Genomic DNA, 27,413 nt, shown 5'->3' with positions numbered 1-27,413 from the left:
CATGTCAATCATTGAGTGGCTCTCAAATTTCCAGACATCAGCAAGTAATGCGCAATCATTCGGCCAGTGGATTTTAGAGCACTGTGGATTTACACATAACAGATAAAGAATAGGAAAATACAAAGCCATGTCAGGTTGGGGCAACACAATGGTGGTAGATGTGGTGTTATCCCAAAACATTGTCAAATGCTTTAAGACCCAGTGAAAAACACTATGGAAATGCAATTCCTTCTTCGTTCAAGTCATCTGAAGAACTCAGTCTTATCATGTCTTTATAACCTCAGCACAGGTCAATAACACCCTTCCTCTTAAAAATAAATGACAAAAAAGAGGGGGAAAAGGGAAACACGAAGTGGTGTTTGTATTGGCCTCCCTACCCACTCCCCTGCCATGTGCCAAAAGTTTGGCTACTTCCTGAGTCATGGGAGAGATTATTTGCACAAATGAAAATATGTTTAAATAATGGAAATTGGGATCAAAGTGTCATTCTGCTTGAATGATTCCTGTTTTTAATCCCTAAAAACTAAGCACATGGAAAGTACTGGAAAGCATTCAAATGGTTGGCTGTGAAAAATCAAATTTGTTCATTAGAGGTGAAATCAATGTGGCGTTTCATGTGGAGATACTACCGTGATAGTCAAATTGTGGTGAGGCTATATGCCAATATCATAGTCAAAAGCACTCATTATCAAACCAGTGCATTACAAAAAAACTGTAGATTTCACACACATACTGTAAGGACTCGTAGATCAACAACAAAAAATGTGCTTATAGCCATCAAGACATGCAATTACTGGGAACTCTATAGTCCGATACAAACAACACGGCTAAACTGGACGATTAAAAACTGAGATGAATCGATATGTATCATTCTCTAACTCGATTGTAAAACTCAATTTTCTCATAATGGCCCCTGCTAATGAGGAAGCTCCAGCAGGTCATGTGACTAGAGTGGGCCTAATCATTGGAGTGTTACAGTAAGTCATGACAGTTTATTGGCGTAAAATTCCATAATGGCACCAATCAATAGCCACGAGGAGGCTTTCACGCCAACTCCCGGATTTGACATATTTGAATAACTACTACAGAGGGAGAATGAGGGGCAGTAATTGAGGCTCATCGTCAGTGAGAAAAGAGACGATAGCATCTGATGTGGTTTTCATGCTAAGTTGACAAAGTTGACAAATTATGGACTGACATTGGTCATGTATAGGTGAAAGACCTGGACTGTAATCATGAAAAAAAAAAAAAAGAACAGTGCCCCCTTTTTAGTGTCAAATCTAGGTGACCTCTTGAGCCACTTATACACCAAGGAGTTGTCCGTTTCATCATCATGAGAATAAAAAACAATGACGGAATGGAGATTTCATTTCTTCATGAACAGTACATATTTTGCATACTACCGTTTTTCAAACATTTTGGGATGCCCATATATATACCTTGATGCCCAAGGGAGGTGGACCATAGACAGTAAGGTTGGGTGAATAACTGATTCAATTAAGGTCCTCAACCCCCTCTGATGCCTCTAACCCCCTCCCTGAGTACCATGGGAATAAGGTAGGGCTGGAGGGAGCCGGGGTGGGAGATAAAAGGCCACATCAGAATGATGATCTCTATTGATCGGCAACCTTGGCCCCACAGAGGAGGTCCAGCATTCGTCACGTCGAAGCTGAACCCAATAGCTGATCCACGCTGCCTCTGATGGATGGAGCCTGCTCTCCAAGTTTGTTTAATTGATGACATGTTCCTTTTGAGATGGACCACCACTATGTTCTACTCATTCATTGATTTTCCAAAACACATTTTTTTCCCCTCTTTTCTCTCCTTTTTTTCCATGACCGAACTGCACAAGATAAACTCCCCACTTTGACAAGCCCCCACACCAAGTGGTGTATCCTTCAAGAGGCTCACGGCCAGCCAGTTAGATCCTTGAGCACCACTGATGAATGTACCTCTTTGTTAGTGTGGAGGCCTGCTTGGTGTTTCCACTTGAAAGTATTATGAGAATTGATTAAAAGGAAAAGGTTTTTTTCCCCTCTTCTCATATCGCTATCCCCCAAACATGGATAACTGAGTCACTGATGGTGGGGCGCAAGGCTGAGTTGAGATTAATCTGAAGCGTAAACTCACACGCATGCACATGTCACATGTTGCCCTCCCTTTATATTTTCCCTTTGGTTTGCAGTGACCTTTAAGTTATTTAGTGCCTTAATTTATACTTTTACATGATTGTCTATGTTGCTGTGTTTCTCCCTCTTGTATTTCCTAATTGATTTGTTGTAGACTTATCTCCTTTGGCTGGTCTCTTGGCCATCTTAACTACCCACCAACAGCATGGATTATCTCTGGGACTGAATGTATGGCTAGAGTTAGCCAGACAGTGTTGGGGAGTAGTGAACTACATCTGGCTCAACTAGTAATTGAACTACATTTTGCAGTAGCATAGTGGTAGTTGAACTAAATGAATATCTTGATAGTGTTTTCAGTAGTTAATACAGTAAGTAAACTATTTTCTTAATGGTAGCTTTAGTGTAGCTTAACTTCTTCCAGTGTGAAGTAATTGGTAGCTTGGAAAACTCAACTTTCACAGTAGCTTCCCCAACACTGGAACCAGAATTGCTTACAGCTGCACTGTGGTCAGACAGGCTTCCTGTTTAGATTAAGACACTGTGGAACCGGGCACGAGATATGGCTCGGAAAATGTACCTCTATCCAGGGATGAGAAATGCGTTTCCCCCCGAATTGTCCCATTATCCCAACTGTTACACCGAGAAGATTGAATGACTTCTTGTTTTTTAGTAAATTGTCGTTTTCATCCTTATGCTAGCTAGCAGTACCCACAGCAGCCATTATGGAATGACACGTCGTGTTGAACATCAAAGGAGCTGAATGGCTGATAGCATAAGCCACAGCAGGCCTTTTGGAATGGAGGTATCAGCCATTCAGCTCCTTTGATGTTCAACGCGACGTGTCATTCCATAATGGCTGCTGTGGGTACTTCTAGCTAGCACAAGGACAAAAAAGGTAAAATTCCGAACCATATCTCGCACCTGCTCCACTGTGTCTTAATCTAAACAGGAAGTCTGTCCGACCCCAGTGCCAGCTGTAAGCCAGCATAGGGTCGGAATCTAGTCTTTCTAGGTTGGTGTGAATGTGTGTGTGAATGGTGTGAACCAAATAATATTTAATTAAAAATCCTTGAAACCTGTATAACCTTTACTATGTGGTGGCCTGGGATCTCAGAATGAATTTTTGACACACACACGTACGTACATACACACACGTACACACACATATACAGTCCATGTGGAGTATCAGTTTCAGATGGGGAATACCTCACCGCAGTGATTGGCAATAACATGAACTGTTTTATTTACGTAAAAATTCCCGAAGTAATTTGTTCCATTTTAATTCCGAGTATATTTTCCTTTTGAAATTAGGTAATTTACAAACGCATGTTTAAAGTGTTTTTCACCAATTATTTGCTGAGACATTTTCAAGTTCTCAAGCCTTTGAGGCCTCTTGTATTCTAGCTACAGTTAAATACTGTTGATTTGTCCACCACAAACTCATCTTATGAAGGTAAAGTAAATGAGAAAACTTTGTGAAATAACACCATCACATTATGCTACTGTAAATGTGCACACTCTGGAAAGAATCTAACACTTGTGTGAGGAAGTAATCCTTACCTGAACACATCACTAACCACTGTGTGTAGACAATGGTATATGATCAAATACCTAAACATTCAAGTGGGAGCAGGTATCAAACAAAACAGTGAATTGTGTTGTGAAACTCCAGCGCAGTTGTCCATCAACTGTTTGGACAGAGAACCCGATATGAGCAGCTAATGTGTTAGACCTGTTTAAGAGGCTGACATGTAACCATGCCTAAGAGGTTCTTAACAATCCACACAGGAAATAATTTGAATTGGTAAATCACACAATCCTATACTAGGGGATCTGGAGTGCGTAACTTTGTCATCTCGAGGGCCGCTGTGAAAACTAACACTTACTAAAGCAGCCAAGCGACCAGTCAAGCGGCAGCCTTTGGCCTTCTGAGGGAAATTCCAGCCTGAGGGGGAGATTCAGAGTTTCCAGAATATTATTCAATGGTATTGTCAGAGAAGGCTAACTATCTGGGCAACAATGCCAACCAGAGAGAGGGGGTAGTCTCTCTTTCTGTTGAAACAGGTGATGCAGGCTGATTCAGGCAAAACACAAACTAAAGCAGGAAGTACCAGTGACTCGCTCAATACCGAAGTGGTCAGATGTCGCGGATGCTATGCTACAGGACTGTTTTGCTGGCACAGAAAGGGAATAAGTTCTGGCATTCATCCAATGGCATTAGTAGTATGCCAACTCAGTCATCGGCTTCATTAAGTGCATCGACGACGTCGTCCGCACAGTAACATATCGTACATATCCCAACCAGAAGCCATGGATTACAGGCAACATCCGCACCGAGCTAAAGGTTAGAGCTGCCGCTTTCAAGGAGCGGGACACTAATCCTGACACTTATAAGAAATCCCGCTATGCCGTCAGACGAACTATCAAACAGGCAGTGTCAATACAGGATTAAGATTGAATCCTACTCCATCGACTCTGACGCTCGTCGGATGTGGCAGGGCTTGCAAACTATTAAAGACTACAAATGGAAACCAGGCCGCGAGCTGCCCATTGACACGAGCTTACCAGACAGGTAATTGCCTTTTATGCTCGCTTTGAGGCAAGCAACACTGAAGCATGCATGAGAGCACCAGCTGTTTCGGACGACTGTGATCACGCTCTCCATAACCGATGTGAGAAAGACCTTTACATATGTCAACATTCACAAGGCTGTGTTGCCAGATGGATTACAAGGACGTGTACTCAGAGCAGGCGCAGACCAACTGGCAAGTGTCTTCACTGACATTTTCAACCTCTCCCTGACTGAGTCTGAAATAGCTACGTGTTTCAAGCAGACCACAATAGTCATGTACCCAAGAAAGCAAAGGTAACCTGCCTAAATGACTACCGCCCCATAGAACTCACATCGGTAGTCATAAAGTGCTTTAAAAGGCTGGTCATGGCTCACATCAACACCATCATCCTGGAAACCCTTGACCCACTCCAATTTGCATACCGACCTAACAGAGAGATCCAGAGATGACGCAATCTCAATCACACTCCACACTAACCTTTCCCACCTGGATAAAAGGAATACCTGAGAATGCTATTCATTGACTACAGCTCAGCATTCAACACCATAGTACCCACAAAGCTCATCACAAAGCTATGGACCCTAGGACTAAACACCTCCCTCTGCAACTGGATTCTGGACTTCCTGACGCGCCGCCCCTAGGTGGTAAGGGTAGGCAACAACACATCTGCAACGCAGATCCTCAACATGGGTGTCCCTCAGGGGTGCGTGCTTAGTCCCTTCATGTACTCCCAGTTCACCTACCACTGCATGGCCAATTACGACTCCAACATCATCAAGTTTGCTGACGACACAACAGTGGTAGGCCTATTCACCGACAACGATGAGACAGCCTATAGAGAGGAGTTAGGAGACCTGACAGTGTAGTGCCAGGACATCAACCTCTCCCTCAACGTGACCAAGACAAAGGAGCTGATCGTGGAGTACAGGAAAAGGAGGGCCGAACATGCCCCCATTCACATCGACTGGGCCGTAGTGGAGCGGGTCGAGAGTTTCAAGTTCCTTGGTGTCCATATCACCAGCAAACTATCATGGTCCACACACACCAAGACAGTCGTTAAGAGGACACGACAACACCTTTTCCCCCTCAGGAGACTGAAAAGATTTGGCATGGGTCCTCAGACACTCAAAAAGTTCTACTGCTGCACCATCGAGAGCATCCTGACAAGTTGCATCACCGCCTGGTATGGCAACTGCTCGGCATCCGACCGTAAGGTGCTACAGAGGATAGTGCGTATGGCGCAGTACATCACTGGGGCCAAGCTTCCTGCCATCCCAAAAATTGTCAAAGACTCCAGACACCCAAGTAATAGAATGTTCGTTCTGCTACCACATGGCAAGCAGAACCGGAGTGACAAGTCTAGGTCCAAAAGGTTCATAAACAGCTTTTACCCTCAAGTCATAAGACTGCTGAACAATTAATCAAATGGCCACCCGGCTAATTTAAATGGAATGATGCATAGATAATAAACTCGCTGTTTATTATCTATGCACTTTACCCCTACCTGCAAGTACAAATTACCTAGACTAACCTGTTCCCCCGCACATTGACTCAGTACTGGTACCCCCTGTATATATCCCCATTATTGTTATTTATTGTTACTTTTTAGTTTATTTTTTACTTCAGTTTATTTAGTAAATATTTTCTTAACTCTATTATTAAAACTGCATTGTTGGTTAAGGGCTTGAAAGTAAGCATTTCACGGTAAGGTCAACACCTGTTGTATTCGACGTGTGACAAATAACGTTTTAATTTATTTGATGATCGGGGTCTGACTGCAGGTCACATGAAAAGGGTGCATTGTTCTAGCTCTAGCGGCATACTCTGAGGTTTTCCATAGGGACGGTCATATCACTTAGGATTACCCTATGGACCATTCCATGTCTTTGTAGTTTAACCTATGTAACAAGTCCAGTGTTACCAAAACCATTTTAACTAGCCTACTAATATTGTTGCACTCGCTAAATCTAGGAGTCTTAGGCCTAGGTAACTGGTCTGTAACCTGATTTATTAAGACATGCATCTATGTGAGAAATCAACATATGCACCTAGGTGTTGAATGTACCCAGGGAAACAGCAACCTTACTTTGGTCCAGGGCCAGCTCTGTCTCTCTTGACCTCTTGGTCAGCCAGTCTAAGCTGATTATTATTTGTTCAGAAGGCGACGACACATAAATATGTACAAAAGGAAAAAATACCGAAGTCATGCCCAAACTAAAGACTAAAAAAAAAAAACGAAATGGCTCTTGGCCACCAAACAAAACCAGCCGCCTAGCGGCTTACATGCTGACGATCACCTTACCCATAAGAGTCTAAGCCCTGTCTAAGTCAGGGGAGACGGCGGGCGGGGGTTCTACTAAACTATATTGAATTTAAGGTCATACCAAGGATTATGTTTCTATTTGATTTAGAATTTGAAGACCCCTTGAAGTATCAATTGAAAAAAAATATATATATATATATATATATATATATATATAAAATATATATAAAAACTCTGCTAGTAGCTCATCCAAACACATTGAATAACAGATTCACTACATGGAACAGATCCCCCCCCCCCCCCCCCCCCAAAACAAAAACAAAAAAAATCTAAAAATGAGAGAGCTATAAGAAAGATCAGGAAACATTTGTTTGTTTTATTTGACATGCATTTAACTCCTTATTTGTGTCACTAAACAGTCTCCATAACTACTTCCATACATTTTTTGACTGGTACTGGGAGACCTTCAGACGAGTCTTGAGGCCTGTGGGCATTCTAGAGAAAAAACGATATGTAGGTGTTCGTGAGAGTCTCACCTTTACACAGAGGGGTCATGTTAGTGTGTAGCCGAAACTGTTCAGACGTGACAGACAGAAGTTGGCAGATTGGCTGTACCGAGTCCCAAGACGCTTATCTCATCGTGTTCATGAGAGTCTCATCTTTCCATAAAGGGGTCATAATAGTTTGTAGGCCAAACCGTTCGGACTCTACAGATTTTGTGAGAAGACCAATTTTCGGGCTGTCTCATGTTCAGACCTTAGGGGGTTAATTGGCAGCACCTGATGTGCTTATCAACCAGGCTCAACACCTGGACCAGGTTGCTGCTGCCCCCTGGGGAAATGGAGTGTGGAAGTGTATCCTTGCTCTAAAACTAACTTTACCCCCATATCATAACAGCAGTAAAATCAATAAAAAAAACAGGCATACTATCAGGGAAAATGGGTTCCCGACTAAGATTTGGCATCAACAGAGTGCTCCCAACAACAAAAGGAAGGGAAATTGTGCACAAAAAAAACATACTTTTTTTCCGATTTAAAGCACCTATCTAAGATCCAAGGGCCCTGAGAATAGGATTGGATAACTGTCGGGCAGATTTACTCTCTTTGCTCTCGACCACTGCATCATCGTAGGACCCCCAGCCTCTGGATCAATGGGGATATTTACTGCGCCTGTTTCAGGGAGACTTTCACAGTAGGCAGGGCATTAAACAAACACAAGACAGGCCCTGTCCCAATGACAGGACGCTCTGTCTGTCTAATTGTGTGTCTCTGTCTGTCTGTCTGTCTGCCTACACTGTGTCACGCCCAAAATGCCACGCACATTCACTTAAACGGGTATTAGACCAGCAGGCCGGAGATGGGAGGGCGCTAGGCTATTATTTCAACAAGAGACAAAAGACAGTCTGAAAGAAACAGAGAGCGTTTCACTAATAATGCAGGCGCATTTCACTCATAGCCGCGGACTGATATAGCCGTGTGTAGCGCGGGCTGCTATGGTTTCACTCCAGTTTGTTCAGGTTTTGGTAAAACTGCAGATTGTTTGAGGAGACCGTGTCCTAAAATGTGACGAATGGAGTGACAATAGTGCCATTCTGACACATTTACCTAAACGGTTATACAAACAGTTATACAGCAACAATTATCTTGTATTTGTTAACATCCATAGTAGCTGGTAAACATTTGGCACAACCAAGTGAAAATTCCCTCGCACAGAATGTCAAGTTTATTAAACACTCACTGGTAATATATCTCAGTCTATGTCATTGCAAAGTAAATCATGTTATGATATTGGGTTTATGGGAGTATCAAATGTATACTGAATTGCTAGTTGTGTGTTTTCAACCTCTGCCCTGAATCCCCACGTAACCTCCTGCTCTGCAAGCTGGTGCACCATAATTGAAATCACTTGAGGTAAAATGGCCGTCCTTCACAAAGTGCTTTTATGAAGGTTAAAGAGGCAATCAGCAGTTCAAACAATAACTGCCCCATTACCCCACCACTGTTTTGGTCAAAAGCTGAGGGATCAGGCTGGAGAAATGTAAACACTCTCACATTCCTTGACCTCTCTCTGGCTGGATGCAAGGACTGACCATCCATGATATCAAAATGATAGTTTAACTATATTTTGTGGCTATACAGTGTTTGTTTACATTTACGTTGTTTACAGACATTGGACTAAAGCAAGCTTATATGTTGGGTTCTGATCTCAACAGACATGTCTAAGTTATATTCTTGAAGAATCAATGGGTGTATATATAATTAATTTACAAGTTTTTAAAAAAGCATGCACCAATCGCAGATTGCCCCTTTAAGCTACAGCCTATTGAATTATATTATAAAATGCCATACAACTGCTACTACCCAGGACTTGAACAAAAGTCTATATTTTTATGTCCTGTCTGGAAAATTAAGAATTTTCACTTGCTAATTGCCAGCACATGAGCTCAAGAACGTGTGGAATGCTGTACTCAAAAATTTGCCCAAACATTATCTGACAGCGATGACAAAATGCAGTTGGGAAATACTTTGCGGCATTCATTTCCACACCAGCACCAAAGTGCACCTCAGGGAAAATTCAACTGACAGTCACAAGCAGTTGTGTTATACCCCTGTACAACAAATAAATAGACCATGTGTCGATTAAGGTTGAGCAGAAATCCTATTACGTGTAATAATTATTGTCATGTTGAATGTGGTTAAACTCCTTGTTAACGTGGGGGCTCTGGGTAAGCATGCTTTCAGCCCCTGTCCCCTCTGTACTGTCACTCATCGCTAGAGAAAATGATTACATCCAGTCGCCAAAGGCTGATGTGCTAATTTGTGAACTTGTTTTACAATAGGTGTTCTATTGTGCTCTGTCCTCACATATTACTTGTTATATGAGTACATACATTTTTCTGCCCTGAGGCCCTCTGATTGGATCAAGTCATTATCATGTCTGCAGCCCCGTAGTCATAGCCATCAGCTGCTTAGAGAGAGGATGCTTGTAAGAGGGAGGGAACAATTATGGCCGAGACATTAACTTCATTTTCATGGACACTGTGGTGTATACATGAGGGATAATAAAAAAAAGCTGAAATCATATAATCGTATTTGTCATTTGGAGCTAGTTCAGCAGTTTTATTTTGGTCAAATGCATCATTTCTTTTCATGTTGAGTTGAAAGATGTTCTTTTATTAACCGCAATGGAAAATGTGTTTAAAATAGTGTTAGCAATTCACCTAATATTGTATTAAGGAAGTAAAATGGCTACATTAGCGTCCTTCATATCTGCATGTCCTATTGGCAGAGACAAGGCTATGACAGAGAAACATTTGTTCCTCTTGAAATAAGTGCAAATGGAATTTGTTTAACAGGTTTGATTCAATATTTTTTTTCTAAATGCTCTGTCTGCAAGTGCGTGATAATGTTGGGTTTAATTGTATCTCAAAATAGAAAAAACATGATAATAAAGTGTTCATGACTGCGCATGAAGAAAATGACATCCAACCTTGCGTACAACACAGACATAACTGGATAGGAGGGGTATTTAAAATGAGTTGAAAACAAAAGTATCTCAACACAGGAGATTCAATCGCACACCAGCACAGGCAATGTTCATTCTCACCAGATGGCCTTTCTGTGTGATCATCAGCAGTGTGTGCGTGTGTTTGTGTGCGTTTGTGTGCGTTCGTGTGTCTGTGCCTGCATGTGGCCCATGTGTGAGGATTAGTGTGACACTCCAGGGGGCGATGCTGGGCGGCCGATCACCAGGGCTCGCTTTCTCTGTCACACACACACACACACACACACACACACACACACACATCATTCTCATTCTCATTCTCACACATACACACCACAGCAATATGAAGGAATGCATATTGAATGTGATCAAGTAGAGAGAACTTGTCACTACAGTGCTGGTAATAGAGGAACATCAGCTTAACATGCAGAAATCTTTCCCTCTGGTACAAACAGAGGTTTTTCATATCTGCCATCGATCATGTGACCTGTCATTGCTGTCATGCCACACTAACAAAGGTATATTCTCTGTGACAAAATGTAATATGTCTGTGACAAATACTAGTTTGGGGCCATGTCATCGCTAAAGGGGAGTGAATCAGTGTCCCACTCCAGCTACATCTGCTAAGGAAGCAGACAATATGCTGATTGCCAACAGAACTTGCTCAAACAAATAGAATAATTTCCAATGGAAATTATTCAACAACAAAAAATCCTTACTTTATTTGAAACAAGTGTAATATGGAAAAATTGAGAAATTATGTATTATTATATACTGCAGTACTTTGAAACTTAAAAGTACCTTTATTTTATAAAACTTGGAGTTGCAAAGAACACTATCATGTCTTGTTTCAATAGTACAGCAAGAACCAGGGGACCCCATAATCTAAAGCTATACTAAGTGGGTCATAAACCAATATAATAAAAATAAAACATGTGTTTACACACAAGTGGCTGCACTAAAAGCTCTGAAGGATATTTGCCAACATTAATGTTAGAAATCAAGTGATCGGATTTGTAAATATTATAACTTTTCTGTTACATATCATCGGCATGGAACACTAGATGTAAAACTGCATTGTATACACACAACCAAAATTCATTTTTCCATTTCCATGCAGTGAGCAGTAGGACAAGCAGTACTTACTGTTCCTCAGTTCTGAATAACTTCTATCTTCTAACTGTTTCCGATAGTCACACACACAGGCACGCACACACACATTTTCTAATAATCTAATCACTAATCAGTGTGTGTTTTATGCATACACACATTCACATGTGCACACACACATGTGCACACACACACACTCTGTGATTTGTGACTAAATAATCATATGTTGCCAATGTTATCAAGCGATATAAACAAACTTTTACATCACCAATCTATTGTTAAGATGAGATCATATCTGTGCAGTGTAAGTGTCCTTTTTTTCAGATACAAGACATCCTAGTCAAGGGAAGCTGGGGGACAGATGCTTGCTAATTATATTCTTTCATTATTTATTTTTTTGACTCTTCAAGGAAAAAAGAAATGTTCCCAAATTGAACATGTTCCCTCTCAGCCTCTATCAGGATTTATATACGTCTTATTCACCATCAATGTGAATAAAACATGTGAATCCAGCTCTTAACTGCTATTCATCCCCAGAAGGACACTACTATTTATTTTATGTTCCCAAAATAAAGGGGCCATTTCAAAGGGACCATCAGGAAAATGCTTTTCCATAAAACAGAAGTCTTTTTTTTGACATCACCTCAAAGCAGAAGTTCTGTATTTTTACTGGGCCTACTGATTTCACAAACGACACCTTGGGGATGACAACCTACATTGGTGGAAGAACACTTGTTGATACTTGTGATGATGTTGGAAAAGCTACATGAACTACCCTTACATACATATTTTGCCTATGTTATTACAATACAATAATGTGTCTTTTTGTTTCTCAAAAGTCAACGCCGGCAGTATAAAGGAAAGAAATCATAGCTGCTGAGGAAAAAAAAAATGAAACAAAAAAATATTACCGGAACTAAACTTGGAATCATTTAATATGATGGCTACTGTGGTTGTTTTGATATGTTGATTGGCCGTGATCAAATAGAGATTAAATAAAATATTTAGAATGAGGATTAGTGAAATTGACTATGCAAAAAACGAATGACAGGAACTTGACTTACTGCCAACATCAGGCAGTAAATAGTTGTGTCTGCCTTAATGAGAGTAAAGGATCACAAATGGGACATTTCAACTTGTGTTGTGCAAAGGAGTGGTGTGATTTGTCCATCTCTAGACTTGATGGAGAAATGCTACACATGTATTACTTTTAAACTTTTAGGAACTTTCTCTGCATCTTTGGGTTTTCTAAAAACATTCAGCACAAAACTGTAAATATCAATTGTTGAACTCGAGGTCTTGGGTTTCTCTCGAACTCCATGTGACATAAAATGTCCAAACTGCAATTAGTACATTACTAATTGCTTATTTTAAATGTTATTTCAAATATGTATTTCTAAGTAAATATACAGTAGAATGAGAAAGAGGTATATAAAAAAAAGGCTAGACTATTTGACACTTTTTTTAAAAACCCCATCTAATCCCATAACAACCTTCTAACCCCTTTTGAAAGAAACCAGGAATCCAGCCTGAAAATAAATAAATAAATAAATAATAACAACAGCACATGTAGAGAAGGAGACCAGTCAAACACGTGACCTGTTCTCTATTTTTTTTTTTTTATTGGAGAAGAATTTGATTGAGTGGATGAGGTTGTACTCAGATGAGTAGCATAAGAGGCCGTACCAGAGGGCCAAACTCTGCAAATAGTAGGAGTGGTACGCTGAAAACAATTAAAACCATTTGTGATCGACAACTCAGTCAAAGACGAACGATAAGTCACAGACAAAAACGTCTCGTTTAAAAAGTGCATTCACAAACATGACAAATACTCTCAAAGGATGTCTATTTTCATGTGGTACAAAATATGCATACCTGTTATAGAGTTGTCTGTATTTCTATACACATGTATTTCTTTCAAAAGGTTAAAAGCAGGTTTGTGATAATAGCAGCTTCAGATATCTCCGCTTCTTCACTGTGCATCCAAACATGTTGCACATAGTCTTGGCTGGATATCCAAATAAAACTTCACAATGTGTCTCTGTCGTACAACTGAAATGACATGTTGTCTTTATTGAAAGAGATATTTATAAATGAAGTTTGCAGTTTAGAAAAAAAGGATCAATAAAATGCTGGGGTCATTAAATATATTTTCTTATACCCGCTTTTTTTTGTTGTCAATATCATAAATACTAAAGACACAGGACAATATTATAAGACAATGCTGGGAGACTAAAAGTAAAGATTAAAATAGTTGAAACATTTTTTCAAGTTTTCTACTTCATGAGAAAAAAATTGTAGGCGAGCGCAGTAACACCATAATTCCAATTTACTTCAGTCCCTTGCTCTTTGTGAGCAAACATAAACATTAGCCAAACAGCAGCTAGTCAGTCTATGCACGTACAAGAGCTCGCTCAGCTTCATTTTAGTCCTTGCCCATCACAATTGAGTCAAGATATTACTTTTCAAAAATAATCCTTAAAAGCAGTCAAACATACTGATAGAAACCAATAAGTACCATGCAAATCTTGCAAGACGACATATTCTCAAACAAGAGACAAAGTATTCTTCGTACGAGCGAAATATCAATGAGGGGTGAATGGGCGAAAGGCAAAGACCTCTAACCAATACTAAATATTATATTTCAAAAACCAAACCAAATAAAAACGTAATCTGTACATAATATAGTACATAAGAGTTCAAACTGGATTAGCAGTTTCTTTCCTTTCCTTAATAATAATAAAGTCCTTAATTGATCCCAATCTCTTTATTTTCCTCCATAAATCGAGCGAAGGGGCGTCTAGCCCCAACCTCCAGAACTGTCTTATCCAGCCCAGTCATGGGAGGGCTGCTACTGGCATTCACCCGGTCCATACGGTCCATACCTCCTGACATGGCCCCTAGCGAGGTCATACCTCCTCCACCCAGGCTGATGGGCAACTGGGGGATGCCTCCATTCTGGATGACGGAGATCTCGTTGTTCTTCATGGCCAGGCCGTTGGTGATGGCGGCAGCATACTGGTTCCAGAAGCCAGGGTCTACGTTCATGGCCCTCGCCGCCAGGTCCTTCTGAAACATCTCGCTAAACTTCATGGCGTCCCCGCCCAGCAAGGCCATGGGGTTCTCCACTGAGAGACGGCGTCCACGACGGGCTGGTGCATTGTTCCACATGTGGGTGCCCATGTGCACCTGCATTCAGTCAACAGGAAACACAAGGAACAGACATTATTATTCAAGAGCCTCTGGTCTTTTTTCATATTCTTTAAATAACTTTCTTTTTGAGGCAGACAAATGTACCCTTCTTCTTATACTTTAAATATATATTATTATTATTCTCTCTCTCATACCTTCAGGTTGCCTTTAGTGGTGAAGGCTCTTCCACAGATCGAGCAGCCAAATGGTTTTTCTCCTGTGTGTGTGCGCTCATGGATCTGCAGGGCACTAGCTGAGGAGAAGTTCTTCCCACAGTTGTGGCAGTTGTGCTGCTTGGGGGTGCGACGGGGAGTTGGCGGTGCCAGCATGGGGGTGATACTGGGGCTCATGTTGGTCTGGGGTGCAGAAGCGGGCACTTGGATGCCCACGGGCATGTAAGGACCGTCATTCAGTGACATGGGCTTGCTGTGCCTGTGCCCATTCATCTCCATTTTGATCATATTGGATGCTGTGTTTAGCAAGCTAGAGTTGCTCAGACCTAGAGAGAGAAAACAAAAAGAGGATATGTTTAGTTGGGAGAACGGAGACATATGTTATTCAAATGACACATGTGGGACACCATGTTTTCAGACATTTCGGGTATCATTCAATTAAATTGCGATTTGTATTAATCTAATTTTCAGAGGAAACAAATGAATTAACAATAAATGAACTATATCAAAGTCAGGATCATTGAATATACCTCTATCTCTGCTCAGGAACATCATGTTGAAGTGGTTCTCCTCCTTGATGAAGTGCCTGCTAGGCTGGGTTATGCTAGCAGTCAGGTCCAATGCCCCATTACCTTCAGACACAGGTGCCGGGGATGGGGTATCTGACTTCTCAGATTTCACTGTAGCCATCCCGTTGTTCTCCTGCCCCTCATCTGCTGCAGTGCTTCTGTTATGGTTGAGTGTGGCTGGGGACTTGGATCGATGACTCTCAGGGTGACTGTGAGCAGGGGAGATGGGCTGCATGGACCCTGAGGACTCAGATAGTGCTGGGCTTCCCACACTCTGGCCTTCCAGGTCCCCCGAGGCATACAGCGAGTCATTGTTGAAAAAGTCGTTCTCCCCTCCAAACTGGCCACAGTTCTGCATGGGCTTCAGCCCAAACGAGCGGCTCATATTGACAGAGGAGTCGATCATCTTCATCTGGTTCTCCAGAGCAGCGATGCTGGAGATGACAGAGGTAGGTGGGGAGCGACCAGGGGACATTCCTGAATATGGATGGAGAGGTTTGGATGGGTCCATCATCTCTTCTCCTTCTTTCAGCTCTGCTTCGTCCTCCATAGCTGCCTCCATCTCATCCAGTAGCTCGTCATCATAGTTGCTCATGGCATCTAAGCTCTTCTCATCAAAGGAGAGGTCGGTGTCCATCTCCTGGAGAGACTCAGGCAGAGGGGTGTTGGGGATCTGGCCCCCCATGTGCATGCGGATGTGCTGCTGCAGGACCACAGCGTTCGTGAACTTCTTCTGGCAGATGGGGCAGGAGTGTTGGACCCGAAGAGGGGGCTTGGAACGATGGACCCCAAAGTGTGTTTTCAGATTGCCCTTGGTGGTGAATGCTCGGCCGCAGACCTTACATTTGAAAGGCCTTTCCCCTGTGTGAATGCGGTAGTGCATCTTAAGGGCGCTCTGGCAGCTGAGCACACGGTGACAGATGACACACTGGTTGGGGTCTGTCATCTTCTTGTCGATGTTCTCCACCAGCTGCTGCAGCTTTGAGGTCTCGGACGTTTGCATAGAGTCCAGAAGGCCGCCGAACGGAAACTTGGCCTTGAACTGATCAGAGATCATGGGGAGGATTGTATGGGAGACAGAGGGGGCAATGATGGGTTCAGTACAGCTGCTAGTGGATGTGGTTGCGGTGACCGTGGTGGCGAGGACCACTTGAGTAACGGTGCTGGTCTTGTTCTCACCAGGCCTGGAAGTGGGGAGGTTTGGGGGTAGGTGGATGCCCTCTGGTTTCAGAATGGGAGGTATGTCACCCCCTAAGTTGGGCTGCGGAGACTGTGAGGTGGTGATCATGCCTGCTTCTGTGAAGAGGTTAGGTGACAGAGAGGCACATTCGGTGGAGGGAGGGGAGGGCCTCTGGGGTGATCTGCTAAGGGGAGTGAGGCTCGGGGAATCACCGTAGCCTCCCATCATACTGGGGAGAGTTGGGGGGAACTGGAGCCCGGCTGAAGTGGGGACTGTGGGGAGAACAGGTTTGCTGTCCAGCCAGGTGGTCACCGGCTTCTCTGGGGGGAAGGACATACCATACGGAATGCCTGAGCTGGTCGGCACGTTATCCAGGTATTCTGGCACGGGATAAGGGTTCATCTGGACATGCGGGTACTTCTCCTTGTGTCTCTGGAAGTGGACCTTCAGATTGCCCTTGGTGGAGAACCGGTTTCCGCATATGTTGCACTTGAAGGGCCGTTCGCCGGTGTGAGAGCGCAGGTGGATCTGCAGGGCACTGTCACTGCCAAACACCTTGGCACAGAACCTACACTTATGCTTGAAGAAGGGGTCCTCGGAGCTGGGCTTGGTGTCGAAGACAGACACGTTGGGGGGCTTTCCCTTGCGGTGCCTCATCAGAGCGGAGAGTGGGTCAAGTGCATTGGCAGTGGCAGCTATACTGGCTAGCGGGTTTGGGAAGATGACACTACTAGATGAACTGTGAGGTATCAGTGGTAGATTGGAGGGACTGGTGCTCAGGAGGCTGTTGTGGCCTAGTGAAGGGGGGCTGCTGGAATTCCTTGGCAGAGCTGTAATGCTGCTGCTCATGCCTCCTCCAGCAGCGGATCCAGCTCCGCTGCTGCTGTGTGTGATTGAAGTCATGCAGGAAGGCAGTAGAGATGACAGCACATTACCACTGGATGGTGGGAAAGAGGAGTTTGCTGAAGTGGTTTTGGGCATCGAAAAATTTGACTGTTGATTACTACTTTGCTGGGTATGGGAGAAGAGGGCCCCATCTATAGCAGAGGTGAGGGAGGAGGAGCCCAGGCTGTTTAGCGGTGAGGGCAACCTGATGGGCAGCTGGTGGACAGGGGGAGTGATGAAGTTGTGTAACTGTTGTAGTTGGTTGGAAGATGACAGCCCCTGGGAGCCAGCAACTGTGTTGTGGTGGTGGTGGTTCTCGGCCAGCTGGGCGACAGAGGGCTGCCTTTGCATCAACGCCACCTGACTGCGGATCTGTTCGATCAGTTGGAGTTGGTGGATCTGTTGCTGCTGCAGCGCCATCAGCTGGTCCAGGATCATGGGGATGGCCAAGGGGGAGACCCCACTGCCGGCCACCGCGGCACAAACACTCTGGGAGAACTGAGCCACTGCCACGCTGGTGCTGTGTAGTGTCTCCAGAGTGACGTTGGTGCTCGGCATGCTGTAGCTCTTCACAGAGGATGGGGCAGGATCGCTAAGCTGAGGTAGAGCACCATCTGGCTCTGGGGAGGCGTCACTCACTTCGAGGTCCACCGGTTTCTCAGGAGACAGCTCCATGGGCTCGTCCTCCTTCTCCAGGGCACTGCCCCCCTCCAGGGCTATCTCTCCGCCCTCATCGTCCTCACCGGGGCTGTGGCTGCTGCCCTCTCCAGCGTCCTCACTGTCTGCCTGGTCACTATGGCAGCTTGGCGAGGGCGATGGCTCTGCAGGATACTCCCGGGAGGGTTCGGTTTCGTTTTCATTTACTATGAGCACCAGGGGGTTCTTGATGCAGCTCGTCAAGTGTTCGCAGAAATCGGACCACTTGAAGAACTCGGCGCAACACTTCTCACACACGTGGGTCTCCTCACTCCCACTACGGCTCTCATTCCCACTGTCTGAGTCATCCAGCACTTCTCCTGTGGCTGAGGATAGAAGGTGATGGGAGGGAGACAAAAAAAGGAGAATTAATGAATAAATAATCAATAGAATTTCAACACATATTCTGTAGAGCAGTTCTGCAAAGATTTAACCTTTAATACATTTTTTTTTATTTCTTTAACGTGACCAAAATCAATATTATTTTATTTTCTTTTACTCTGAACAAATTGCCCTAGTTCAACAATTCTCAAGACCCAGTTTTGCACATTCGAGCCCTCTCAATAGAGCCCAGCTAATAATTTTCTTTGTGCAATCCATCAAATTATGAGGGCCTATCAATTGTGGATACTGCCGCTTAATGAAATTCCATAGAAGCCATTGATTTCCAATATTTCATACAATTCACAGCTGCCTCGTCTGTTGGGTACAAATCAGGTCTTTGATGGGCCCATTAGGATTCTCCTATGCTATCATAGGATTCTCCAATGCAATATGGAAGCCTAGTTAGTGTATTCTACTTTGAGAGATATTTATAGGATATGTTTCAAATTAAAATGTATGAGACTTGTTGTTGTTTATTTCTCACAGAATGTACTGGGAAATTTTACCCATAATGCAAATGAGGATGTGAGCCCAAAATATTTTAATTACCGAAAATTGTGCCCTTATGACATCTTTTGAAATGAGAAACATTCTCTTTTTAAATGAGTAACATGCCGCTTTTGTTACTCAGTTAGGTTTGTTCATCTTTCTTCCTCTCTCTCCCTTTTTGAAATGAGACTCAACAAATGACATGCTAGTGCCATAGCAGCAGTCTCTGATTAGTTACACATGTTTAATCACAGTTGTAAGAAACCACTTCCTCTTCCGCATACTGCCGTCAAGTGCCAAGAAAGCCAGTATGTTCACCCGATCATGGTCCTAATTCACACCTGATCAAACCATGAATGCATGCCTCCTTATCTGTTTATTTTATCTCATGTTCAAGTGGACGCATGGCTGTGTGTGTGTGTATGGGGCGGGCGGGGGGAAGTGTCTTAATTATTCCCATAGTGGGAGCTTGCTACTCTCCTACATGGAAAACTGCATGCCTGCTTTACTTCAGAGACCCCAGCCACTATGACTTGACACCCATAGACACCTAATTAGAACAGCAAGGTTATGTGCAGGTTTTCTAGCTCCTTCTACTCAGAAACATCATTTGCTTGTTTTGAAGTGCTAAACATGTGTGTAAAAAAAATCACAAGGAGAGAATTAGTGGGTGTGGATGTGAGTGAAACCTTTGAAAACATCAAATGGTCAAATGTAAAGACATGGACCACCTTTTAGGTTACTATGGTTCAGTGGTTTCTTACAACCTGAAAATGCATTTCAAGACTATTTATTTCCAATTAGTATATTATGTAATTTAATATGTGTATGTATGTGTATATATATATATATATATGTATGTATGTGTGTGTGTGTGTGTGTGTAAGTCACAATAATAATAGAACTTTAAATATTAACATTAAATTTAACTCAATAAAAATAAAAAGATAGTTAGTTGTCTGATGACTTGCGAAAGAAAATAAATCAAACAGATCCACTACAAATGCTTTTTCACCCAGTAGCAGGGAGTGAAGATATTAAAGTAGTATTCCCACACAAACCCTAACATAATTCAAAATGCCATCCCAGGGAGTCATGTTTATATTGCGTGTCGCTGTGTGTGTGTGTGTGTGTGTGTGTGTGTGTGTGTGTGTGTGTGCGTGTGTGTGTGTGTGTGTGTGTGTGTGTGTGTGTGTGTGTGTGTGTGTGTGTGTGTGTGTGTGTGTGTGTGTGTGAGAGAGAGAGATAATAGGGTATTGTAGGTGCTTATGTGTGAGCGTGTTTGCTTGTGAGGGCAAAGGAACAAACACAGGTGAAATGAAAATCAAAGCAAAACCAAACATGGCACTTCTCCAGGGATCCACTCAGCCACAAGTCAACTAATGGGAGGAACATACGAGGACACATGCGGTGTGGATGCTTAAGGGTTACATTTGGACAAGTATGGAGTCTGGTTCGGGTGGCATTTTTTTTGCTCAAAAGTATTTTCCAAATGTCAGAACATACAAATAAATGTCTTCCATCCCCAATATAAAAAAAATGTGTCCTCCTTTTTACTATTTAGACAAAAGTTGTGGCCATGGCCAAAATAGGCTGTGGATGAGGGTGTACTATGCAGGTGTTCCTGGAACACACACACCAACAACATGAATATAAACTACGTACCTTCCCCTTTCCATAAATGATCCCTCTTTTCTCTCCAAATCAATCCAAACGTTTTACATTTCACAGACTACAGTGGTTCGTTCAACACGCAGAAAACATTGAGAGAACCTATGTTGCTCTGTGCTTCAGTTCATTTCGAAGGGCACGACATCGCCGCCCTGTGTCACGGGCCTTCGTGACGCCTACGTGTCAATTTAATGAGTCATGAGTGAAATAATTCAGCACTCTTCCTGTAATTTCTGGCCAACGGGATGACTACACTACACCATCAGGGTCCGGTGTCTTTAACTTAATTAATAATCAACAGAAAGGCTTTTGGAAAGGCTATTAGCTCGTCCCCAGGAACACGCTGGGGGCAGAGTGACGCCAGTGGCAGGCATTATTTGATTTCTTCCTGTATGGTGTGACACAATGGCATAAATGAAGATATACAAAATTAAGTTAACGATATGACAACAAACATGACGTGCAGTGGAAGCCAGGCATGAAAGAATTGCGCCAAGTTCATACAGTATTTTTCATAAATTGTGTCTTTACATACATTTTTAGTGGTATAGGATACACAGCTTCCATTTGCACAAATGTACCTACGTATACATTTTGTGAAATAGTTATTAACTTCACACGACACCAATACAAAACTATGAAAAGAGCAATGCCACGTGATTGAAGGCCGAAATCCCTTTAGCCGATCAACGGACACAGGGGCTTATTTCCATAATTTAGGGTGAAAGGTCAATGTTCTCAATGAGTAGGCATTGTTATAAACCGATTTAGTTATTAGCATTTATTATAGCAGTTAATGTCAGTCTCTCATTTCATTCATACAATTTGCTTCGTAAGTGAGTGCCTTTGTTGGCCTATGCCCAAACACACAACATAAATGTTGATGAATAGTGATTTGAGTATTTTAATATCTGTTATCTATATCTAAGAATTTTGTTGATTATTTTTTTTTTGCATGTTCAAGATGAATCTATTGATTGAATCTAAAATGAATCTATTGAGAATTCTCCTTATAGTGAGATTACTGTAAGTCATTGAATTTGAAGGGAAATTATTTTAGGATGTGGATATCACACACTGTACATTTCATTGCATTCCAACAGCATTAAGTTGTAGCGCCTATTTTGGCCATGTCCTTCTGTTCAGAACAATTATATGAACAGGAATCAGAAATTGAGGTATCACTACTTTTCAACAATCCCTTTCTTTGCCACAATGTGTTGGTCTACATAGATGTGTCATAGAAACATAACACCACATTCATTTATTTATTTTATTTACTTTGTGAACTGATTGAAGTCATATGTGTATCATCCATATCCCTATTGCTAAAATAAAAGCACATGACAGTAGTATAATGCCAATTTTCAATATATATATTTGTTTTGGTTAGTAGGCCTACAATCTGGAATGTACAGTTTGTTACATAGGAATATCATTTCATGACTAAATTTGTGAAGGGTATCGCTGTCTTATTGAGAGAACTAGAGACTTCTTTCTGGAAAGATAAGCATTTGATTTTGCGGTTGATTTTCTCATTCTGGTGCAAATCTTTGAAAATAAAACATATGTGGTAAATGAAACAGATTTTTAGAGATACAAATGAACTGTACTTTTCAAGCGGAAGTATAATACACATAAGATGTAGGTTGTTATTTAGGCTCTATGCGGCTGAGGCTAGATCTTGTTTAGTGTGTGTGTGTGTGTGGGGTGTATTGATTTTCTTATAGCATGAGAAAGGAAGGTATTACAAAATCCAATGCGGTTTTCATTTCTTTAAGAGTCTTCCTTTACTCAAATGCAAATATGAAGCTCAACACAATCAATAGAGGGATTGTAAGACTTTGAATCATTGTATCCACTATCTTGCTCTGCAATCTTCGGCATGCTAACTGAAACGGCTAATCTGATCGCTAATATCAAACGAGGTATTCATGCTCTCTACTGATTCAGTGAAAGCCACTGAGCAATGCATTTAGCAAATTATTGAGCAAATTACAAACTCTCCGTTCTTAAAGGTCCAATGCAGCCATTTTTTATATTAATATCAAATAATTTCTGGGTAACAATGAAGTACCTTACTGTGATTGTTTTCAATTAAAATGGTCAAAAAGACAGTCAAATAGATTCTTAGCAAAGAGAAAAGATTTTCCAAGCAAGAATTGTTCTAGGACGGTCTGAGTGGGGAGGGGAAAACAACTGAAAACGAACTGTTATTGGCAGAGAGGTTAGGAACTCTCTTTCTTATTGGTCTTAATCTCCAAATCTCCATCCCACCAAAACAGCCTGAAATTTCAGGTGGTCTTTTCAAAACAGCTCTTACACTAAAATGGCATTATCATAATTTTCTAAATGTCACAGTATTATTCCAACCTCAGTGTGGAAATAAATATAAAATCATGTTTTTGACTGCACTGGGCCTTTAACAATTTCCAGATTCACTAACAGCAGGGCAAACACACACGCCACCCCTTCACCCCAGTCATACATGCAAACACCCGCACGCACGCGCACACACACACACTTGCAATTCATATAAACTCAACAATCATGCAAAATAAATAAAAAGCACCTAAAAGGTTTGAAAATATTTTTGTTTATTATACCAGTCACAAAAGCTTTTTACTCAGGAAATTACATTATCTAATTTAAATGCTTCTCCTTTAGCTAAACAAACACTGTTTCTTATGATATCACATGCTTGATGACATGATAACATCGCCTGAACCCTCTACCGAGCACTTCCACTTAGGTCCGAGTTTAGCCTTAATCTCACATCCCCGGACTCGCCAACTCCTCTTCCCCTTTAAAAAGCATTTTTTTCTCAAGCATTTAGGAGAGCTTAGGATCTTTAAAAGAGAGATGAATCGCTATAGATCCAGCACAAGCTGTGAGAGAGGGGGGTGAGGAGGAGGGCAAATAAGGATGCCTGCTGGGTTTAAGAATGTTGGAATTCCTGTACGATTTACTTTTTTCCATTGCATTATTTTTCTCACTATCCCCCCCCCCCCCCCATTTCCCTGTTACTTTAACATTCCGTCTACCCTATTTATTTTGTACTACAACTGTCCCATCAAGGTGGCTACAGAGCAGAGGACATTACCAAAATGCCACCCCTCCATAACACACACAGCTGTGACTATCCCTGCTGCCTCCTTCCAAGACGGTGGTGATGTATGTATGCCACGTCTCAAACAGCTCCTCTCTCGGATCTTCCCACCAGCACCGTCACACACATCCCCATCCGCACCTGCAGAGCAGTCCCCCACCAAGCAGAGCTCTCTATTTCACAGGCCTGGCCCTCACGCAGAGTGGTACAGTAAAATCCTCTCTAACAGAGGGGCCTTTGTCACTGCATGCAGATGTGGCCCTAGCCCAAACATTAACGATTTGTTTGTGTAAGCGTATGCAATACATTATTCAATGACGGCGCTCTCTCCGGATGATTGTTTGTCACATGATGTTGCCGAGTTCCTCTTCATCAAGGGGAATTATATTTATTGTGTGTTTTTAAGTGCTAGGGGTTGTAATTAAAAAACAGTCATATTGGGGTTCCATCTTCTTGGAAACATATTTGGCATGGCAGTGTGGGTGGTCCAGAAGCTTCTACCGAAATGGTGAGAGAGGATTAAAACAAAAGCCAAACAAAGCCTCGCTGAAGGGGAAGTGCGGATACAGCCCGTGTTGTCACTGCTTTCAGGACGTTCCCTCACTATATATCATCTTTCCTTTATCCCTTTCAATATGTTTTCCCTCTCTCGGTTCGCTCGTTCATTTGCAAATGTTTAAGTGTTAGCAGACACCCTAACACTGTCACTTAAAGAGGTTTGACATTATGAATGGTTGGAGAGGATTCACTTTAAATAGTTGTATTTTCAGTTGAAAATTGTGTGTGTGTGTGTATGCTCCCTCACCCCTGGGGAAAGAGCTCTAAAGGGACTAGATGCAGAGGTAGCAGCATTGAGATGAAAGCCTGTCACTGTCTAGGACAGGGGTAAGCCGCGCTGCCAAGGTCAATGGGACAGATGTTCTAATTGTATTATGAGCTTGACATCGAGCCGCAGCCCCCTGGCAGGGCGAGGTAGGCAAAGGTTAAGTCAGCGAGCTCTATCAAAGCACTTCTAACCAGCCAACTTCAGGGCAAGTGGCTGGGAGGGGGGGGGGCAGGCCAGGCCAGGCCAGACAGAGGCTTGTTGGCACTGCATGCGAGCCTACCTTTTCAGGGCCACCACACAATAGGGCCCTAAAGTGCTACATTGGAAAACCATGTAAACTCCCCACAAAAGCCCTAAGCACAAAAAAGGTCAAATCGAGGCGGGATTTAAATAACTGATAAATCCCAATTGGACACAGGCAGGAGGTGTTAACGCAGGCGAGAGCAACAGCATCATATCTGAATTGCAGAACCAGGAACCCATAAAGATATTACATGAAAATAGATAACTGGATTCATCCAATAACCTTTAGAAAAACATCTACTATGGTGTTTTTTTTATTCCATAGGTATAGCATCTCTTTGCTGTAAGCCTATGTTCCCTTGCTGTGTTGTGACTGAGAGGTTACACACAATAAGCCAAGTCAGCGACTAACAGAATGGACGTTAAGTCCTAACAGTGTACTGAAAGAGGATTGGACCCTCTGAATTCCTTTGTCCAAAAATACACCATTTCAACTTCAGGCACGGTAATCAATAGTGTTGTCAGTAGCTGTACAACGGCAACACGTAAACTGATCACAGTTACGTCATAAAGTAGCACGGTTACTTTAGGTCGTGTCGGCGGAAATGCTGCATTGTAGGGTATCTTATCGAATGGTCTATCACTGTCTTTTGTCCAAAGCTTGAGAAGGCTTCTCTCAGTGAAGCACAGTCTGTCCTGACAACAAGCAAGTCAGTGCATTCTTCCAACAATAGAAAGGATCGTCCATAGCAATCGACATCAACCTAAAATGTTAAGCAGTATGGCGTCGGTAGTTCTCACACAGCAATCATGTATGGTGTGTGGTCTGTGTGTGTACATGTGTGTGCATCTCTGCACACACGTGTCTATGAGTGAGTGTAGCGGTGTCTGCAGCCAGGTCACCCATGATACAAGTCAGTATTGAAATTTGACGTTCGGGAGACATGGACGAATGTCTAATTCTGACGTGAGACTCTGAGAGCTGGTAGCAGCGTGATCCACAGACTATGTTCATCTTCATCTCTTTTCAAAAGTAAAGACTCACACGACAGAAGGGGAGAGGCGTTCCACTCAAATCTATTTGCCCTAAGAGGAAAATATCCAAGCCAACATCACTGAAGAGAGCTTTCTCATTGACACCGCTGTTTGATATGAGAGAAGGATATGTGACTTTTTCTTGAACAGGCCTATGACAGTAGTCTCTTGAGTATGTGTCACATCGAGTACTTCTTTTCTCTTCTTATTGAATTTATTGGAAAGACTGATTTCCTTCCTCCTCCTACTCGCGTAAGCCTCCCTTATAGTTAACGAGGATCATGTTTAAATGAATGTTTTCCTTTATAAGGTTATTATTACCCTCTAAAACACAATAGATGGCATATGACAATCAGAACCGCGCTGTTTTCAGCATATATGCCTGTAATCAATAGATGCCATTTTACTGTCCCTGGTTCTTGACAAACACAAGAGAATGTATTACTAACCTGATATACAGATTATACTTTAATGCTGGCTTAACTCTTGCAATTCATTGCTATAATAAACCAACAAGTGAGGCAAGTGTGATGTATTGTCCAATCAGCTTAGCTAGCTACATTACATTTTTGTGACACTGACTGCCCTATTCATGTGTAACACATGGCATGGTATGATAAGACAATGCATAAATAAATGAATCACAACCCATGCTCAGCATTGTGACTCGATCACCCTAAAATGTTCATATGGAAAGAGGACTGTTATTTGTCCCTAGGGATGACATCACACTTTTTCTATTTTACAGGATCAGTACAATGGATGCTGTATGTGCTGGTCAGCGATGGCTCAAGATAATGACAGTTATTTGTCGAGAATACCACGTAAGCTGTATGGATAGTCAATAAGAAATGCTGACTAACACATTACACTCTTCCTCGATCTAATAGAAAGAGGGAAAATAATATGTTGGTAATTTCAGAATGCTGTTAAAATGACTAGAAAATTCCTTTGGATTGCGTTAGAAATGTTGGACTCACCCATGGGCACTAGTGGACAAACACTATTTCAGCACAAGAAGAGAAACAAAGAGGTATTATAAATTATCAAATGAATAAGGCCTATTGCATTAAACTTAAATATATTTATATTATTTTTTAAGTTATATAGGAACTTTTGCACGCTGCAGATACTTAAATTGTTTTACAAATAATTATGTAGCTAGATCACGATTCCTGAAATGTAAAATAAATAACAAAACAAACAATGTAAGTAAAATATTGAATGAATCTTTACTGAATAATGAATCATAGACAATTACACATTTATGAATTTACATGTGCATTAGACTACATTATAGACAAATCACGGGACGCTGTCGAAGATTTGTATTCGATAAAGGTTTGTTCAACATTAATATATGGAGGAACAATTTTTATTTA

The 27,413-nt window shown here is 42.1% G+C and overlaps 1 protein-coding gene across 1 annotated transcript in view; it reads right to left on the bottom strand.

Annotated features, from left to right (window-relative positions):
- Window positions 1–13,188: 13,188 nt before the first annotated feature.
- The window catches only part of LOC139381009 (sal-like protein 3), a 17,033-nt gene continuing 2,808 nt past the window's right edge, over window positions 13,189–27,413 (bottom strand). Inside the window, exons 2-4 of the mRNA XM_071124242.1 lie at window positions 15,475–18,600; window positions 14,927–15,270; window positions 13,189–14,768 (exon numbers count right to left, since the gene is read on the bottom strand). Of these exons, the coding sequence (XP_070980343.1) occupies window positions 14,328–14,768; window positions 14,927–15,270; window positions 15,475–18,600 (3,911 nt within the window). The 3' untranslated portion in view covers window positions 13,189–14,327. The remainder of the gene's footprint in view (window positions 14,769–14,926; window positions 15,271–15,474; window positions 18,601–27,413) is intronic.

Source organism: Oncorhynchus clarkii, chromosome 2 (assembly GCF_045791955.1).
Source record: "Oncorhynchus clarkii lewisi isolate Uvic-CL-2024 chromosome 2, UVic_Ocla_1.0, whole genome shotgun sequence".
In the NCBI taxonomy this organism is placed as follows: domain Eukaryota; kingdom Metazoa; phylum Chordata; class Actinopteri; order Salmoniformes; family Salmonidae; genus Oncorhynchus; species Oncorhynchus clarkii.
This window is presented reverse-complemented; position numbering and strand designations above follow the sequence as displayed.